The sequence below is a fragment of the Corticium candelabrum genome, chromosome 17 (genome assembly GCF_963422355.1).
Source record: "Corticium candelabrum chromosome 17, ooCorCand1.1, whole genome shotgun sequence".
In the NCBI taxonomy this organism is placed as follows: domain Eukaryota; kingdom Metazoa; phylum Porifera; class Homoscleromorpha; order Homosclerophorida; family Plakinidae; genus Corticium; species Corticium candelabrum.
The window spans coordinates 6,431,007-6,451,372 of record NC_085101.1 but is presented as its reverse complement, the minus strand read 5'-3'; the positions used below and the strand labels follow the sequence as shown (position 1 = coordinate 6,451,372).

The window sequence follows — 20,366 nt, the reverse complement described above, 5'->3', positions numbered from 1 at the left end:
GCATCCAAATACAATCTCGTTTTCATTTTCAAGAAAATTGATAGACTCCTGTACCACAAACGTAGACATATCACAGCCATGACCAGTGTCGCGCTCGAGAATCCAAGAGCTTTTCGGCGTACACGGAAGACTACGTAGTTCGACTTGCAGTGAATGATTAAATTAATGTCACGGACTATATATGAGTACAATCGTGCATATACGCGCACAAGCTCTTCAACACCACGTAGCTGACAGTTTAATAATTATAATGTAAGCACCAATTCTCTGTCCCTTCTGCCTGTTGTGCTTATGACCTTTGTACAGACTTTCTCCGTCTGATTCTTCTCCTCTCTCCTCTTTCTCTCCTCTCTCTCTCTCTCTTCTCTCCTCTCCTCTCCCGCTCTCGCTCACCGGCAACTGCAACTCTAATTGACTACTTCTAAAAATATCTTTAGCTCCTCCCCTGAATCCCTAGTTCCTTCTAAACTCCATATATGTGTGTAGAGATGTGACATATCTCCCCCATTTGAAAAGAAACTCCTCAGTAGTTTCTTGCAACTCAAGCACGTCTCAGTCGGTCGCTGTTAGCACATCCTACTAAGGAAGTCGGCCCCAACATTCTCCGAACCTTTGATGGCCTGCACCGTGAAGCGGTAACTTTGTAGATACATGGCCCATCTCATAATCCTGTCGTTCTCGAATTTTGCTCTATGCAAGTATGCCAGCGGTTGGTGGTCCGTCTGGAGAGTGAGTTCTACTCCGTAAATAAATCTCATGAACTTTCTGATTCCCCAGACAACCGCTAAACACTCTTTCTCGATGGTGGAGAATCTTCTCTCTCGGTCGCTGAGTTTCTTACTTGCATATGCTACAGGGAATGGCTCTTCTCCGTACTCTTGCATCAACATTGCTCCCACTCCTACGTCTGACGCGTCCACTTGAATGAAGAAACGCCTATCATGTTCGGGCAACTTGAGTATGGGTCAAGTGGATAGTGCCGTCTTCAATACCAAATATGCCCTCTCCTGCGCTTCTTTCCATTCCAGTTTGTTGGGAGTCCTTTCTTTGTCAAGTCGGTCAGAGGAACTGCTACGGCCGCGTAGTTGGGTAGATATTCTCTATAAAATCCTGTTAGTCCTTGAAATGTGCGTAGTTCTTTCTTTGTGCCGGGCCTCTTGGCCTTCCTAATTTTCAGGACATTTTCTTCGCTCAGGTGAATGAGGCCGTGCCCGATCTTGTGGCCGATAAATGACAGTGTACGCGCTCCAATGACACATTTAGAAGGTCTAATCGTCAGGCGGGCTTGGGTAATCCTCTTCAGTACTCCCCTGAGAGCGGCAACGTGTTTTCTCCACGTAGGTGTGTGAATGACGATGTCATCCATGTAGTGGTCCGCATACTTCAGTCCCTCCAGTAACTTTCTCAATCCTCTCACCAAAGTAGCTGCTGAGGTGACTAATCCAAACGGCATTCTGAGGAACTCATAGGTGCCATTATGTACCACAAACGCAGTTTTGTGTACATCTTCCGTCTCCACGAGGAACTGCCAATAGCCATTGGACAAGTCTATCTTAGTAAAGTATCGGTCTTGGGCGAGGTCTTGAACTAAGTCCACCAAAGGTGTCATGGGCTCTGGATCGCATATGGTCAGGCAATTGAGCTTTCTATAATCCACGCAAACCCTGTTTGTTCCGTCAGGTTTCCGAACTAGAACTACTGGAGATGCGTATGGCGACTCCGATGCTCGAATGATACTCATTTCCAGCATGTCTCTGATATTGTTTTCTAATTCAGACTTCATATGAAATGGTATCGCGTATGGCCTAGACTTCACCGGATGATCAGACGTTAGTCGAATCCGATGCACGGCCAAGTCGGTTGAGCCTGGAAGATTGGTAAAAACGTTTCTAAACTCTCCGGTCACCTCTTGAGCTTCCTTTCTTTCTCCATACGTCAACTCTTCACTTATCTTTACGTCCCCCACGGTCTCTTTGGGTTGACAGGTTTCTAGTTCAAGCAGGCTGTTTCCATTTACTGTGTCTTCTTGATCCCATTCGTCTACTTCCGATATCGCTGCACTTGCTACCTGTAAAAGCAACCCTCCCGTAGCTCTTTCGCAGAGTCTGCCGTTGGTGTCATTCCTCTAGTGGTACCTTTTCAGTAAATTGGCGTGGTAAATCTTTCCCTTGCCCCGTACTTTGACTTCATAGTCATTGATCCCGATGATCTTGGTTACTCAGAATGGTCCCCGCCAATGCATTAACAGCTTGTTATTGTCTGTTAGTAATAGCACTAGCACTTCGTCTGCTACAGCAAACCGTCTCTCCTTTGATCTTCTGTCGAAGTATTGTTTGTAGCATCCGTGGGACCTTTCTAATTCCTCTCGTGCCACTTTCATAATCTCCTCCAATCTCTCTCTAAGTTCGAACACATATTGGTAGCTAGTTCTTGCCTCTGTTTCGCCGTCTTCCCCTGTCCATATCGATCTTAGAATCCTCATCGGTCCTCTCACGGTCCTCCCGTAGAGTAGTTCGAAAGGGGCGAATCCCATAGACTGTTGGAGAACTTCACGGTAGGCGAACAAGAGGGCATTGATATAGCGGTCCCACTGACGTGGCTTCTCGCTACATAGTCTCTTTAGCATAGCTTTTAACGTGGCATTGGATCGTTCCACTAACCCGTTACACATAGGGTGATAACGACTAGTAGTTAGATGTCGGATGCTGAGTAGGCGTGATACTTCTTTCATACACTCTGAAGTGAACTGAGGTCCCATATCAGTGAGTAACTCTTCTGGAACTCCGACGCGGCTATACATATTTACGAGAGCCTCCACCACATCCTCTGCGGTAACTTTCTTTAGCGCGACGGCTTCGGGGTATCTCGTAGCATAGTCAACCAACATAAGGATGTATCGGCATTCGCTGCCACTAGGAGGGTAGATAGGTCCAACCAAGTCAACGGCTACCCTCTTGAACGGAGTGTCTATCACAGGCATTCTTTGAAGAGGTACCCGGGGTACTGTGCCTTTAGGTACGGTCTTTTGGCATACATCGCATGACCTGCAAAACCTGGTCACGTCGCTTTGGATCCCAGGCCACCAGAAGTCGTTGAGGATCCTGTCTCTCGTCTTATACCGAGGTGTCCACTCATCACCGACTTGTGTGCGATCTCCATAATCTGCTTGCGGAGTGTCTTCGGAACAATCACTTGATGTATCTGCTCTCCCATATTTACTTTGGGGTGCTTATACAGTTGGTACCACATGCCTTTTTTGGGTTCAAACGTCACTTCTTGGTATCCTTTCCTCTGTGTTCTGGTTTCGTCCCGGTACCCGTGTAGCAATGTATCTTCCGATTGTAAACGCGATAGTTGTGCTCTGTCAATATCAATCCATTTCCTCCGAATGCTAGTCACTAATGGGTTGCTCCGGTCGGTCCTTTTCAAAGTCGCCTGGGTTAACGCACCGGCCTTCCACTGATTCACTCTCGGATCGTTAGGATCGTTGGCTTCGGGGACGTTCCCGATAACGAGATCATAAATTGCGTTGCGCGGTCACAGAGCCTCCACGTCTCCTGTGAGGTATGGAGTGTCGATTTTTATCTTCGCTAATGGAACTTCTCTGACCGTACAGTCCGCTAACTTGATGAATCCAAACTTTCCCGTATATTGATCTGGTTTGACCAGCTCTTGCTTCACCGATACGCCACTGCATCCCGTGTCTCTCAACGTTTGTACGACTCTGTCATCTACTTTTCCTTCTCACTGGCATCTCTCCATCCATCGGAAATGCTCGGTTGCTACAGGCGTTCTCTATACACGACACGTATGGTACCTCGGTGCCTTCAGCGAGGACTAGAAATCCGTTTTTGGCACGCACTGGCATCTCCAATAGACATCCGCTTGTTTCAATACCGGCGTCACTCGATAAACGACTGGTTGAGTTTCTGTTCTCCGATTTGCGTCCATCTCTATGATCTTTTGTCGCCCCCGCTCAATAAGGAGCCTTCTGGCTGCTTCCCTGCCTCGAAGTATCGACGGGGTTCCAACAGTCTTTGGTTTCGTGTCCAAGTTTCTGACATCTGAAGCACCGTTTCTTCCCTCGAAGTCGACAGTCTGCTGCTCTGTGGCTGGGCTTGTCACAAATATAGCAGCGGGATGAAGGTTTTCCCTCTGGTAACGCTCTCTCTCCAATTGAAGCCGTACCCGTACCATCACTAATCGTAGTCGGTTGACTGGTCGGAGCGTTTGACACTGTGCAAAACTTCCGTTGGTGCGCCGTCAAGTAGCGATCGGCTGCGTTGGCGAGGTCTTCTAGGCTCGCTATCTCCCTCTCCTTTAGATGTACCGCCAGATCCTTCGGGCACACTTCCAAAGACTGTTCTCTTAAGAACATGTTTGTGACCTCCTCGGCTGACTTGAGATCGCACTTCGAAAACATCATCCATTTCTTCAGGTAGTTCTTCAGACGGTGAATAAATTGATCGGGCTTCTCCGCTGTCTCCGGTCTGCTCTTTCTAAACTTATGCCGGTATCCGTCTTCTGTCAGGTCGTATCTCTTCAAGAGGGCCTCCTTTAATTGCCTGTAATCAACGGCTGCCTCTTCCGATAATCGGAAATATACGTCTAGGGCCTTCCCAGACAACAAGGCACTCAAAGCGCCAGCCCATCGTTTGTCCTCCCATCTATTCGCTCTAGCAAATCTCTCGAATCTCAGTAGATAACTATTTAGTTCATCCTTGCCATCTTGAAAGGGTGCAATCTTGGGTACTTTCGCTGCTCCAGGATGGTCTACTCTGATGGGCGCATCTTTAATTCTCGCCGCCTCCAGTTCTAACCTTTTTATCTCTAAGGCATGTTGTCATTCTCTCTCCGCTTCTTCCGCCTTTTCTTTTCTGGCCCGTTCCGCTTGTTCGGCGGTTTTCTTCTGGCCCTTTCTGTGGATTCTTGTTCTTCTTTCTTTACTTCTCGTTTCTTTTGTCTTTCTTCTCTCTCAATCGTCTGTTGATCCGTCACGAATTGACGTAACTTCGCTCCGGTCAACCCCATCTTCTCCCCAATCGTGACTAGTCGCTCCATAACAAATTAATCTACTCTTTCACCTTCGACTGTGTTGCATCTTCTGTAATCCCGAATAGCTGCTTTCCTGCCTGAGCCCCCAGTTGTCGCGCACGAGAATCCAAGAGCTTTCGGCATACACGGAAGACTACGTAGTTCGACTCGCAGTGAATGATTAAATTAATGTTGCGGACTATATATGAGTACAATCATGCGTATATGCGCACAAGCTCTTCAACACCACGTAGCTGACAGTTTAATAATTATAACAGTAAGCACCAATTCTCTCTGTCCCTTCTGCCTGTTGTGCTTATGTCCTTCGTACAGACTTTCTCCGTCTGATTCTTCTCCCCTCTCCTCTTTCTCTCCTCTCTCTCTTCTCTCCTCTCCTCTCCCGGTCTTGCTCACACTCTCGCTCACCAGCAACTGCAACTCTAATTGACTACTTCTAAAAATATCTTTAGCTCCTCCCCTGAATCCCTAGTTCCTTCTAAACTCCATATATATATGTGTGTGTAGAGACGTGACAACAAGCCTGAAACCGAATTGTTGCTTGTTTGTATGCCAAATTCTCTCTCTAAAGTTTCTCGGAATACAGCCATGCTTGACCAATCCTGTGAGCAAGCCAGCAATATGTCTATAGAGATTCAGGGAGCCATTCTTGATATGTTCTGCCTGAATACCATCCAAATCTGAGGCCTTATTGTTCTTAAGTTGCGAAGAAGCCTTCCTACATTCTTCTGCATTGATAACAAAGTGCCACCACGAGGTTCTTTTTCTCATATCTACTTCTACCATTCTATCAAGCTGGTTGCTCAATACATCGCAAAAACTTTTATCTTGAATATTTCCTAATTTTTGGTAATACTCTTTCCAATAATTGCTAATGTCGTTCTTGCCATCCCTATCTGAACACCATTGCATGATGGGCGACCTTGTTTCTTGATTTTTTTCCAGAAATCGTTCTTGTCTGCTGAAGAAAGTTTTTCCAAGAGGATCTCACTCTCTCTCTCTCTCTTTTCACTCACCTTCTTAACTCTTTTGAGTTCTTTTCGGAATATTTTCCCGCTGTCCCTCATTTCATCAAAGAGTGTATGTACCAGATCGACATTTTCCACTTTGCTTCCATTTCCAGTATGCTTCACTGACTTCCTGTTGTCTTAGTCGAATATCGTTATCCCATCCATGGAGCCAAACTCGTCTGTATTTCTTCTTTGGTATACTATTTTGCCCTGCAGTACGTAGTGCATGGATAATACTTTCGCAGTATGGTTCCAAGAGTGGTTGACTACATAGAATTGCATCCCATGGTATTTCTATATCTGATAGGCATCTATCCAATTCCCATTGATATCTAAGTAAGTCCAGGTCTTGACACTGTTGCCAATTACAAACCAAATGGTTATGTCTGACATTGGAGGTCTTTACATTATGTTGACTATCATCCAATTGAATCAATAGTCGCACTGGCCAATGATCAGAACTAGGAAGTATATCCTCTATTACATGAAAATCTGTAACCTGAGATCTGATGTTATTTGACACTAAGGCATAGTCCAACCAACTGCACTTTGAAAGATCCCCTGATTCCCACGTCATGAAATATACATCTTTTTCAAAGCGATCTAGATCTGCAATGACGACACCATTATTTGTAGCAAACTTTCTCATCTTTTTTCAAACCTGCTACTATACTGAATGAACGAGGGTCACCATTAATTAAAGTCCCCAATTATTATTTTGCTGTCGAACTTCGGGCTATTGACAAGACCATCCAAGTATTCAAGTTCTTCATAATCATCACTTGATGTTACATCTTCCAAATCACAGGGCATATATACTGACGCAACCAGAATTTTCCTTACTCCCAAATCAATGCTAATAGCACACAGTCTGTCTGATGGGGTCTTTTGTACTTGGATATTCTTCTGTAACTCCTTCCACATGATAGCAGCACCACCATAAGGTCTTCCTTGACCCATTAAATTACTCCTCATTGGGGAGACAGCTGTGAAAAACATATCCATTTTTACATGACCAAGTAGATCCAGCTGTTCTTTCAGCAACCAGTGCTCCTGAAGGCAAAGAGTATCTGCATGCTCAGCAAGCACTCTAATATGATCTTCAGAAGATCTAAAACCTCTACAGTTAAAACTAATTACATTCAGAGTAGACTCCATTATCACTCACTGTTCGATTTGCTACTAGAGCCTCGAGGAGCTCTATTCATCTTTCTGTTCTGTGTAGTCATAAAAGTAATATTTAGTTCATTCTTTGCCAAGAAATATACTGATACAAAACAATTAGTGGTTTAAGGTTTGTTGCAATATACACAGGGCAATAGTTTGGGCTGTTCTGTATGTTATATCAGCCAGTGCAACTATAAGGGCAATTTTACTGTTGTTGAAATGTTAAACTCTTTCGTTATTGTAATTAATTTTGCACTTATCCAATGAGGCAGATGTTTGAACTGTTGTGTCTTGCAGTCAGCTGTACGACTGGATGTGGAGGAAACAAATCTGTTGACCCTTTGGCACTGTGGATTCCTGGCGGCTGTGATATCTTTAACTCATTTATAGAATATCGACATTATGAAAGTAAACGATTCAAGAAGAATGCTGTTGAAAAGCTATGGAGAATGGTTGGGGAGTACTACAAGGAACTGGTTGAGGCACTGGTCAAGCAAGGCCATCAAGGGATAGTTGACATAGTGAAAAGTGTGAGTAATAGTATGTCTGTGCTTCTTAGTGTTTACTTTTGCATGTGAAGCTTGCTCTGTCTCTTAATTGCTTTTTTAAAATTAATTAACATTTGGGTACATGTTGGAGGAACTGCTAAGTTTTATTAAGTTTGAGGGAAAGAGGCTTCTTTTGCATGATTAGTGGCAGGATGTAAATTCAATTTGAATAGAATAGACAAGAGGAGGGTGGAAAAACTCAGTCGAATGCACTCAAGATCTGATCTGTTTTGATGTGTTTTCGTTTGAATGAGCATTTTGTCTAGTCTGCATTAGCTACATTATTTGTACCTGTAGAAGTATTATGCTATCAATTACAGTTTCTGACTCAAACTGACAAATGACACTGTACTTGTAGTGTTCTTCAATTGACGTGAATTCAAGCAATGTGGATTCCATTGATATGGATTCCATTGACATAATGCAATGTGTGGACATTCTAGCAGAGTTTCCTCTTAGATTTCCATCTCCTCACGTCATTAGCAACCAGCCAGCTGGTTCAGCAAGTCTTGTGTCATGTCAAGTTAGTATTGAAGTTGATAGCAAGAATGCATACAATATGACAATGCCCAATCCCAAGTGTCTGTACAACAACCCTCTTTGCAGTGTTATACTTAACAGGTGCAATGTGTTTGAAGTGTTTGGATCACTGGTAAGTCAGTACATCAGATAAAAAGTGGTTAGTACAGTAAACATCTGTTTTGTTTCTCAGAATATGACACAGTCAGAGACTTGTGATGGTCCAACATCTGCTGAAGGCGTCAACCTTCTTGAAGTGTGTCATCTTATTCCTGTGTACTCAAACGAAAATCAGTACATTTCTTGTCTTGGATTGAATGTGACAGGCTCATTGTGTGAAGCGATAACTCTTCACAACCACACATGCAGTGAATATCCACAGATTAACCGTTATAACAATGGCAAATGTGTGTCAAAGGATGTATGTAATTGTAACAAATTGGAGGGCAAGGTAGCTTGGGCAGGTGCAAACTGTTCCATTGCTGTTTGTGATGGTGTATGTAATGGTCGTGGAGACTGCATCAGTCCTCAAAACTGTCATTGTCATCCAGGATACACACTTACACTTAATGGTGGTCAGTGTTACAAGAATTGCTCCGAAATGATGGCTTATAACAACAGTATGGGACCAGGCGGAGATTGCTTGAATGGAGGCACGTGTGTAGAGGTACCTAGACAAAATTTGAGTGTGTATTTCTATGGGGAGACAAGAGAGTTTAGCTACACGTTGAAGTGTAGTTGTACCTCTGGATATAGTGGTGATCGCTGTGAAAATGTTGACAAGACAATTTCTGACCATCTGGTGGAGATCATAGTGCCTAGTGTTGCCATCTCATTTCTTCTTGTTGTCATTGTTGTTGCAGCAGTACAGTACAATATTCGCAAGATGAGAATTAGAGATGAACTTGCCAACACAGATTGGCGTAGTAAATGGGAAGATCTCTTTTTTCAGCCAGACCAAAGGCCGTTTGGATGGAGGGGAAGGGGAAGCTCATCTCCAATAGTTGATGGAAGAACTGGCTCCATGATTCGTGTGGGCAGTGTCACTACTCCTCTTCCAGATTGCGCTATTTTTAAGGGTCAGATGGTTGCAGTAAAGCGAGTAGACAAAGTGAGTGTAAAGTTAACTGAGGAGATTTTGGCAGAAATTCGATTTATGAGATCAACACGTCATGTGAATATTATTCCATTTATTGGTGTATGTATTGATCCTCCTCATGTTCTTATTCTTACTGAGTACACCTCGAAAGGCTGCTTACGGGATGTCTTGAGTAATAAAGATATTCGTTTGGACTGGGCATTTAGGTACTCATTGGCTCGAGATTTGGCTCAAGGGATGGATTTTTTACATCATTCTGATGCACAGTGGCATGGACGACTGACAAGTAATAACTGTTTGATAGATAGTCATTGGGTATTGAAGATTACAGACTTTGGATTACACCAGTTCAAACAAGGAGAACAGTCATCTGATGATGTGTTGGAGGTGAGGTGGAAGTATGACAGAACATTCTGAAATTCTAGGACTTCTAGTTGAGTTGTTGACAGACAGAGACTCAAAGAAGCAGACAGACAGACAGACATATCACTTACAGAGAAATATACTACTAGTGGATGACAAGAAGGCAGCTAACAAGAGACTGGTAGTAGATGACACAGTTGTGTGTAATCTTGGACTAATGGATGCCATGTGTTGTCATATTAGCTTCAAAAGCTTTTGTGGGTTGCTCCGGAACTGCTAGTAGTCAGTGAGCCACATTCTCTTCCCATTGAGAGCATGATCACTGGCTTGGATCCAAAGCTCCAGCAACTGGTATCACGTTCTCAGTATGTCACTCGCCAACCTGGTGGCACAAAACTGGTAACAACATTGCTGTTTACGTTGTTGCTATATTTAAGTATTGGTATGTGAATTACAGGCAGACGTGTACAGTTTTGGTATGATTCTTTATGAGCTGATGATGAGGCAGTTGCCATTTTATGACAGTCATTTGCCATTAAAGCAAGTGATTGCTCACGTGCAGCGAGACCCTGAGTTTCGCCCTTCCATTTCTGACAACTGTCCAGTTGATTTTTGTGAGTTTATGCAGAAATGTTGGGCAGATTGTCCTGAGTACAGGCCGCCATTTGGCGAAGTGTTAATTATCATAAAGAAGATGCATGATCCAGGAACTCTAGTGGACAATATGGTACAGATGCTAGAGAAATACTCGTCTAATCTGGAACATCTGGTTGAACAGCGAACACAGGCATTGGCTGATGAGAAATCAAGGTATTTCGTTTGCACGTGTGCTGTAGGCTAAATTGTGTGTGAGCGCGCGCGCTTGTGTTGTCAAAGGTATCTGATGGTGATAAGGTGTGAATAGTAGCCGTGCTTTGGCTGGAGTAGAGAAAATACTAACGTTAGCAGGACTACCTAGATCTGGCATGCGATAGTGAGACTTACAACCAGAGTTTCAACCTCTTATTTGATGTCGTGTTTATTCATGTGCTGATTCTAGAAGATCATACGTCACTAAGCATGTTATAACAAATTACGTAGTAGCTTCTCTTTACAGTAGTTTGGGCTAGCTTAGTTGTTGTGTAATCTGTTTGCCATTTGTTAGATCTGAAGAGCTTTTGTATCGGATGATTCCCAAGAAGGTTGCGCAGCAGCTGAAGTCAGGATCAAAGATTACAGCAGAACAGTTCGAAGAAGTGACAGTCTGCTTTTGTGATATCGTCGCTTTTACGAAAATTGCGGCTAAAAGCACGCCGCTACAGGTGAACAGTGCATTACTCTGTGTATTTATGGTCCAGGGTTGTCCCCAGCATACAAAAGGCACGCCGTGCCTTGGCTCCCGCTTGGTACAGGCCCGCCGTGCTTTACTGAATAGGCAGTGGCTACTCTAGAGTCCGTTCACACATTTTGCGCGGTGTGGGAAACTTTGTAGATCTCGGGATTCCGAGCACGTACAAGCATGTACCGAAAGCAGGTGGAAACAACTGGTAAATAGAGATGGGGTAGCTATGATTATTTAACCGACAAATTCCGCATTGTGACTAGACCCGCCTCGTTTTGACATAAGCAGATAAGCTAAATGTTTAATTGCATTCTTGTAGAGTCATCGTACACTGATTTAATTAGCTGTCTCCTAACAGTTGTTCTTTGAGTCTACTGTTCTCTATTGTAGCTATGAAGACAACGAACTTTGTATTTAAAAATTTGCAAAGTTGTTTGAGGCAAGCAACTAATTCTTTGCATATTATTTTAGTTCTTTGCCTAGAGGGCCTGGGATGTTTGGTGTGATGGTGAGACCAATTAGGGGGACGACTGCCCTATGGTATGAACTTGATTGTAATACAAGTACTCAAAAAGCAACAGTAGTTGTTATGCACCGCCCACAATTGCGTCGGTAGCAACTGCAGTTTCCCCTCTAGCATCACTAAACGTTTTTGATTTGAGGTGTAGCTACTCCAGAATATTAGACGGCTTTTGAGAACTAACAATAAACAGGTTAACAATAGAAATAAATGAGAAAGACTTGTCAGAACTGCGACAAGATTCTCCATAGAGACCGAAAAAATTATAACAATGACTAGCACAACTAGCTTGATTCTTGTTGCTATTTTGTTGGGAACATCTAGGCGAATCTAAGGCGTGTAATTGTAGCGGAGTAGGTAGATAGAGTACAAATTAATGCGGTCTGTAGATACGTTGCCCCTCCCAATCACGTGTTCCCGACTGATTATGCGAATCAAATATCTACTGCTCGAACTCTGAAAATTCTCACAGGCTTTAACGGACTTTTTAGTTTGACGCGTTTCCAAGTTGTGATATACTGCGATGTGTGAGTCATACTAATCCTTGACCTAAAGCCCCTCCTTTTTAGCACAATGATTGTGATAAGCCCTTGTGAGAATGCACGCTATAGATTAGTTTGGCGAAAATGAGTGCTCCATTACTGAAAGACAACGTAGCTGCCAGTCTACTTCCCCATGACGCTCCATCAGAGTTAATTCCTGTTCGTGTCAGTGGCGATGGCAACTGCCTCTTTCATGCTGTGAAAGTGGCATTGGCTGCAACCGGGAAATGTTTGGAAGTGCCAACGGCTAGTGATCTTCGAAGAAACTGCGCTGACGAACTGGAAAAGAACGGAGCAATTTACGCAGCCCTTATTGTATGCCCTTAGTGTCAGTGTCAGGGATGGTGACACGTTGCATCCAGGATCGTTAGTACAGTCATGTCTATCGAATGCTGCTTTGACAGCTTACCGTTCTTGGGTCTACAATGACGAACTGGTATTGAAAGACAACATGATAAACGCTCTCAAACTAGCACTAGAGCGCGAAGCCGAAGAAACCAAGTCGTCTGGGCACTGGTCATCACTTCCGCAAATCTATGCGGTCGCAACCTGTACCGGTACAACCATCAAGCTAGTGTATAGTGTACCCAGACGCCAATAAAAAGCTTCGACAATTCTTGCACACTGTCGTTCCCCCATTGGCTGATTCCCTGACTGGTATTGCGAATGTTCAAGCAGCTCTACATGTAGCTATCATATGGTCAAGCACAGTCAAGTCAGAGAGAGCAAGTTTCGTAAATATAAACCACTTTGTTCCTCTCGTGCTTGAGCATTTGGTGACAAAAGGTTGCGAAGGAAAGCATGTTAGTAAGCAAAGCAGCATCAAAGCTTTTGTATCAAAAGGAATGCTTACTGCAAAAAACATGCTCCATGAATCACCCCAAGCAAAACAAATGGCAGTAGCCAAACCTTCCATCAAGCGAGTGCTGCAATTGGAGGAGAGCAACCAAGAGAAGCCAACGGCAAAATTGAAAAAATTTGGCCTACTCATCATCGAACGTCTGGATTTGACAAAAACTGGCGACGGGACTTTCCATGGGTACGAACAACTTACTCTCCAGCCTCCACTGTGCCTCTTGGCATGGTCTGCAGTCTTTGCATAAAGCATGGAAGGCGACCTCAAAAGGTATTTTGATACAGCTTAACAAATGTACTTTCACACTGTCATAATCATATATCTCCAAGTAACCTTAGTTGTCTTGGGTTTGCAAATAGGTTTTGCATGGAAGAGCGGTCTGGGTGGACATACCATGTGTTACCCTACGTAAGGATTTTCTTCAAGCTCATGAAACAGGAGTTTGCCATAAGGAAGCCGTTACAGATGAAACTCGACTGTGCACTGGACAAAACACCAAAGACGAGCTCACAAGGATCACCAGGAGAAGCATGATTGGTCGTTTCAAGTGTCTACTGGCTTTGTAAGGAGGAAATAGCACACACTACGAAATTTACATCTCTGCTTGATCTTGGCAAATCCTTGGGTGCTGCATACCTTTCAGCCATAGAAATTGGTGATAACGCCAAGTACACATCTCGACGGTTTATACAGGAGGCACTGACCATCAAAAGGCCAATTTACGCACAAGTCACCGCATCACCGTATTTTGCGCTCATAGTTGATGAATCCACTGATGTTTCAGTAACAAAGGAGCTAATCGTGTACGCAAAATACTTGAATTCTCAATGTCTTCCAGCTACCTCTTTCTTGGGAATAATCAGTCTCAACAACGGGCAAGCAAATACCATCTACACTGCTCTAAGAAGGAACTTTGAGGAAGGTGAAAACTTCAACTTCCAGGTAAATGGGTGCAGCGGGTGCATGCAGAGTGTGTGTGTGTGTGTGTGTGTGTGTGTGTGTGTGTGCATGCGTGCGTGCGTGCGTCTGTGTGAATGTAATTTCGAATCTTTCGCTGTCTATAGGGCAAGTTGGTTGCGTTGGGCTCAGATGGTGCAAATGTGATGATAGGTTGACACAATGGAGTTGCGTCAAAACTTCGACTGTGCGCTCCACATTTGGTAAGCAATATTAATAAGGTTCCAGTGCCAAAGTATCTATTCAAAGGCAGTTAGAAGTTTAGTCAAACACTTACGAAGCTATATAGGATTTCAACAATACAACTTAGTGACTTCATTGATAAGGACTTTCATCTCTTGCAGGTCTCTCATCATTGTGTTGCGCACCGACTGGCACTCGCAGCAGGTCAGGCTGCCAACAGCATACCTTACCTGAACGAGTTTAAATCAGTTGTAGCGCAACTGTTTCGGTTTTACGATCAGTCTGGAGTGCGAATGGCTGGATTGAAAGAAATAGAGGTAAGTAAGTGCATAGTCTGTTGATTCGAATGTGGTTTGTAGCTGATACCAGCATGAACGCATGCCTTGAGGTTGATGAAATACTAACAGCCTTTGTGTTTGTGAGCAGAATATTTTGGGAGATGACAACATCAAGTTGACCGAAGCAAAAGATGTACAATGGTTAAGCTATGACGCTGCTGTGAGAGCACTGAGACGTACCTATTCGTCAGTAATACGGAGCCTGGAGACCGAAGCGCATGACAGGAAAGATGCTCAGGCACTTGGTTTGCTGACCTTTTGTCGAAAGTTTGATTTTGTAGCTTCCCTTCTCCTTCTATCTGACATCCTCCCCCCCCCCCCCCCTCTTGCTAACCTTTCTAAGGCTTTTCAACGCAAGTCTCTTCCTTTCAGCGACACTAGGATTCTCGTAGGCGGCACTAAGGCAGCAATCACTGCCCTCATGCAAAGAAAAGGAACGTATCTATCCCAGTTAGATATCAAGATCAAACAACTTGAAGACGTTGGCGTGCAACAGCCTTCTGAGCGTCAGAAAATAAACTTTGCCACCAAAATTAAAGATCCATATCTTCAGAGTGTGGTGAACAACCTCGACGACAGATTTCCAAATACTACCTTAATTGCTGCTTTTGAAATTTTCTCTGGCACGTCTCTTCTACAAGAATGCAAAACTCAGGGATATGGTGAAGAAGAGGTAGAGCTTTTGGCGAGGCAATTCAATCCAGCAGTTGTGAATGCAGATGATTTGCTGTCAGAGTGGAGAATCTGGAAGGCTTCTGTGCAGACTGATGGCACGGACCTAGATGAAAAAATGCTCAGCAAGTAGCTCAGATGTTCGCAAAAAGCGAAGCTCTAAAGGTCCTTTACCCCAATCTGTATTCCTTGGCTTGCGTTGCCTTGGTACTGCCTATGTCAACGTTTGATTGCGAAAGAGGGTTTTCTGCCGTCGGAAGGATAAAAACGAAACTCGGAAACCGTCTCTCAAAATACTCACTGAATCACCTGATGTTCATATGAAGGGACATCATTTAAAGAATTTGGGTTTGCTGATTGGGCAAGATCAAAGAATAGGCGTCTTAATTAACGTAGAGACACAGAGAAAGTTGATCATTTTGCAAGTAGTCTCTAGAGTCTTATTTGCCAAGTCATCGTTCGTGGCCGTTGCCTGGGGTACGTAGACCGTATGTAAAACATCTACATCTCTTATCAGGCTTTGGTTGACTGAGGACTCTAAGCTGTACTGCTGCCTTGCTGCTGACTCTTTTCGACAACCTGTCGACGCTGGTCGTCATCTTTCTGTTTTCATTGCTTTTGAGCTGTAGCACGTAAACTCCGATTCCTGCTAGCTAATTATAATTAACAGCTTTCACTAGGCTAGTAAACAGTTCGCACGTCTCCCGGAGGGGAGGAATCTAGCATGTGGGGAATCTAGCACGTAAACAAATGAGAGTCAGCTGCGACGTACATGGTGTGCACAATGTGAGAACAGCTAATTGTTTGATTGAGTTTAAATTAATCAAATTGCAGCTTTGAACCTTCCAACATAGCATGCAAATCTTATGGATTCAATCACACTGGCTGGAAATAGTGGTCTGATGAAGGTGACAATGATATGATAACGTCATTAAAATTTGTACATTTCAATTAATTTGAATGCCCGTGTTACACACTCACTTGGGCACGCACTTTTGTCTACAATTCAGATTGCTAAATAATACGATAATTATGGACAGTCCTTTACATGAATCTACACTGGAGGACAATAATTTAGTTAGAATTTTTTGATCTGAGTATATATCATGCACATGCATGGCATGCGCTTCCAGTATTTTGTACAAACGTGACCATCAAAGTGTAGCGGTAAAAGGCGTACTGTTGTAAACTTTAAAATGTGTTTTCTTTTTCTTTAACAGGTAATGGCATCTGATTCCCGGTAGAAATTGTCCAAAATTTAAAACGTTGCAACAAATGAGAACAAAATACGTTTTAGGTTTGGTTCACATCAGTAGAACACTGGGTATGTAGACAGGTCTATATATATATATATACTATCTCTAAGACTGTCAAGCAAGTTTGATTGGCTTCTAGATTAAAATGTGTTGCGTAAAAAAAATTGTGCGGAGGCGTGGTCACGAGAATTTCCGCCGTGCCTTACAAATATCCTGGGGACAACCCTGTGGTCATTGTGCTGATTTCTGGTTACTACTAAATTCTGTATTGCAGGTCATCGGTCTCCTCAACGATCTATACAGTCGATTTGATTATGTTATTGACGATTACAACGTTTTTAAAGTGAGTGGCTGAAAAGAAGACAGTAACTCTGTTGGCTAATTTTGTATCGCACAGCTCGGAACAATCGGTGATGCTTACATTATCGTATCAGGACTACCAGAGAGAACAGGGCCTCAACACGCACCAGAGGTAAGCATAGGCGCAGCTAACCATTCCGTTACACTTGGGTGCAATGGTTGTCTTCTATTTCTCACTTGCTGCTGGAGATTTAGTCTCTTCGTTCAAATAACATTTTGGAAAGCTAATAACTAGTTAGGGAAATTCACGATTAAGACAACAACCACGCGCGTGCGCGCGCGCACACACACACACACACACCACACACATGTACACACACCACACACACACACACACACACACACACACACACACACACACACACACGTACACGTACACACACACCGGTGAAATGAGATGTGAGAAATAGCGTTAACTGTATCAATGCACCATCTCCACCACTGTTATAATATTATATCTAGATAACATGTTGGCGCTGTGATGTGTCGTTGCTAGATTGCCAATACTGCATTGGATTTGATGGCGTCTATTAACGGCTTCAAGATCAAGCATTTTCCTGACCATCAACTTCAACTGCGCGTTGGCATTCATTCCGGTACGTGCGTGGCTGGTGTGGTGGGTCTGAAGGTTCCCCACTACTGCGTGTTCGGCGATACCGTCAACATCGCGTCTCGCATGGAATCGACCGGTCTGGCACTTCGCATTCACTTAAGCAGTACAACCACACGTATTTTACGACGAATTGGAGGCTACCACGTCGAGACTCGAGGGAAAATCTCGATCAAGGGCCGAGGACCGATGGTCACCGCTTGGCTGCTGGGAAGAGATGGTTTCAATAAGGAACTACCATCTCTTGATGCAGCGATTTCAGAAGAAGATCACGAATTTAAGGCGTAGAATCCTAAGGAAGGTTAGAAACAAACAGATGAGTAGTTGTTTGGACAATGCAGACATGAGTTCAATTAAGAACTTCGTATTGTGTTACATTCGTATGTTCTAATTGTAGGTTGTCGTAAATTTGTATTACGTTTTGCTCTCTAGAATAATTTGTAGTAAATAAAATGTGTCACGTTTTAGTGACTTTGTCTTCGGTTGTTGGACCGCATATCGGCGAATAATACGACCAGACAAATGGAGGGTTGACGCGCAGACTTTGCGCGATATCTTCCATTTCCATTTGTAAGCGAGAGACATACATTTGCTTATCTGCTTGCATTGCTGCTCTTGCTTCTAGTTGTCTTCTAATTCTCTTGCGCATTTCTTCTTCTTGTCTTATCTGTTCTTCCATTCTCCTCTTTTGTTCTTCTAAGTCTCTGCGTCTTTTTTCGTCTTGCCTTCGTCTTTCATCTACTCTCGACTGTCGCTCTTGCTCTGCTTTGACTCTCTCCATCTCTTCGAACACTTTCTTTTTCTCTTCCTCTTCGCGTCGCAATCTTTCTTTTTCATCTTCAGAGTTTGTTTCATTTGCTTTTGCAACTTCTTGCACAGTACTTATCTGCAAACAGTGATGTGTGGTTTCTCGTTCTTCATTCGTCGTATTAGTCTTTTCCTGTTTTTTCTCCAGTGTGGTCATCTCCTGCGATATTTCTGTTTCTTCTTTCTGTTTCTTCTTCACGTCCTTTTTCTCTCGTCTAGCAATCCGTCTGCGTTCTCTGTCTTTCCGTCTTTCATTCTGCAACTTGTCAGCAAATGCAGTACTGTTTTCATTCTTTTCTTCTCTACTGGGTGGTCTTGTTTCTGTGTCTTTTCCGCTATCCCTTTTTTCGGCTTGCGTTTCATTGAGAACTAACGCAGTCGCTATTTCAGTTTTGCACCTCCAATCTTCCCTGTCAGCATCCTCACTTTCATCAAGGACTACTGATTTCTCCGATTGCTCGTTCTCTGTTTGGATGGCAGTAGCCTCTTCATCAGTTCTTTGCTTGCTCTTTCGAACGCGTACTGCATGTTCGCGTAGCTTGCTGTTGTTTGGGTTGCGCGGTTTTGATTTCTTGCTCTTGGCAGTCGTTGTTTTTGGACTTGCAGTTTTTGTCTCGTTTTCTCTATTTTCTGACAAAATCTCTTTCTCTTCTGCGAACGGAGGCGTCATTATGCAAAGTGGAAGAGGCTCGTTCGCCTGGCTAGAAACTGCAGCAGACTTTGTGGAGTATTCTATTTCTGTTGATCCAGAATCTGCATCTTCGGTACTTTGAATGTTCACAATGGTTGAAGGTATGTCTACTGCTGCTGTTGAAGGTGTGTCTGTACAATTCAGAGAAGCCGTTGTGACTAGAGGAGGATCTGCAGGTTTTGCGTTTTCTCTTTCATCCTTTTTCTTGTCAACTTTCGGTATTTGTTCTTCTCCAGAGGTCTCTAGCTTCTGCAACAGTTCGTCAACTTTCGGCTCTTCTTGTTCCTTTGCAGTTTCCTCGACGATCTCGGGAACAATCGTCAATTCTGCATCGGAGGAAGAAGGATAATATTCAGGTTCTGGTGACGTTTCACCCATGGTGTAGTCAGACAGTGGAGCGCAGTCTGTAGAGCCATCATCACTTGCAGCAGGCCACAGATTTTCGCTATAACTGATAGTATCCGGTGTTGCTTTCGACCTGCCACAAGACGTAACAAGTCAGAAATTATATTCCTAGTAAGTGCATGTGTTTAATAGTTACTCTTCGCTAGAATCGATTCTATCCGCTGTTTGCACTATGTCTATAACAATGGGTGGAATCGTAAGCATTGGTTTGTTACCGCCGTCATCTTGAGATGACCGGACGGTCGTCTTTTTCGCTAGTCTACATAACCAAATGGATGACGACGGTTGTACTAAATGTTCTAAGGTCTTACTTACACAGAACGAAGATCATTGAGGTAAGCAAGAGACGACGCTCCTGGTCGCGAATGATACATCCAACCACTTGCTTGCTGATTGTCAAGTCCGCGCAGAAGTGGCAGGTCAATAGGCGGCAAATCAGTCACAGCCAGCTGTTCAGACTACACAGCAAGCAAGACACAATCGTCAGACACGAGCGATCATCAGAGTTAGTACACACCTTGTGTCTGCGACCGATTACGAAGTTCCGGTCAATGTCAACTGCAGCTGTTTGGAAGGAGGTCAACGGTTCAGACAGTAAACGATATCGTCGTCGATTGTTTCTGCGTCTCTGGCATCCGTAGATCCCATTCTCAGCAGTGTCTGTCACTATACCATCTACTCGACTTTTAGTACGTCTCACATGTTGTCAAGTAATTCTTACCAGTCGATAGGGAAGGAAGAACGTTGAAACCATCTACCACTGCAGACGATACCGCTGATATTTCTGTCGTCTTCTTTCGTAACGTCAAGCAGTCGAGAGAAACATTCTGCTTGATGAAAGGAAGCACGGGTACGTTTGACGGCTTCAGTTCAATCTGTAATTTATGTTCGTCGTGAATTAGACCGTCAATATCTTCTTACAATTGAAAATTCTGACCCTCGTTTGGGGCTCCTGTTCTGTGACTATTGGTAAGTGAAACTTGTGAGGACGAGGACATTCTCTTTCTTTTTCCATCAAGCATTCCGCAAGTTGTGCGGCCTAACGTTCTGCATTGCGAGAGATCTGAAATGCACAAACCGTTGCTACAGC

The 20,366-nt window shown here is 43.7% G+C and overlaps 2 protein-coding genes across 4 annotated transcripts in view; one reads left to right on the top strand and one right to left on the bottom strand.

Annotated features, from left to right (window-relative positions):
* Positions 1–17,838, top strand: part of LOC134193301 (uncharacterized) — a 26,994-nt gene extending 9,156 nt beyond the window's left edge. For both annotated transcript variants that reach the window (XM_062662127.1, XM_062662128.1), the window contains 9 exons: positions 7,527–7,759; positions 8,136–8,429; positions 8,490–9,782; positions 10,002–10,157; positions 10,216–10,568; positions 10,903–11,059; positions 16,678–16,746; positions 16,801–16,875; positions 17,260–17,838. In XM_062662127.1, the coding sequence (XP_062518111.1) occupies positions 7,527–7,759; positions 8,136–8,429; positions 8,490–9,782; positions 10,002–10,157; positions 10,216–10,568; positions 10,903–11,059; positions 16,678–16,746; positions 16,801–16,875; positions 17,260–17,661 (3,032 nt within the window). In that variant the 3' untranslated portion in view covers positions 17,662–17,838. The remainder of the gene's footprint in view (positions 1–7,526; positions 7,760–8,135; positions 8,430–8,489; positions 9,783–10,001; positions 10,158–10,215; positions 10,569–10,902; positions 11,060–16,677; positions 16,747–16,800; positions 16,876–17,259) is intronic.
* Positions 17,722–20,366, bottom strand: LOC134193303 (trichohyalin-like). Of its 2 annotated transcripts, none has more exons than XM_062662129.1 (6): positions 20,214–20,366; positions 19,998–20,151; positions 19,794–19,951; positions 19,592–19,734; positions 19,413–19,535; positions 17,722–19,349 (listed from the first exon to the last, which is right to left on the bottom strand). In XM_062662129.1, the coding sequence occupies exons 1-6, from the start codon at positions 20,289–20,291 to the stop codon at positions 17,831–17,833; spliced, it is 2,175 nt and encodes a 724-aa protein (XP_062518113.1). In that variant the 5' UTR covers positions 20,292–20,366; the 3' UTR covers positions 17,722–17,830. The 2 variants fall into 2 exon arrangements, with proteins under 2 accessions (XP_062518113.1, XP_062518114.1); XM_062662130.1 differs by having other exon boundaries at positions 19,794–19,942.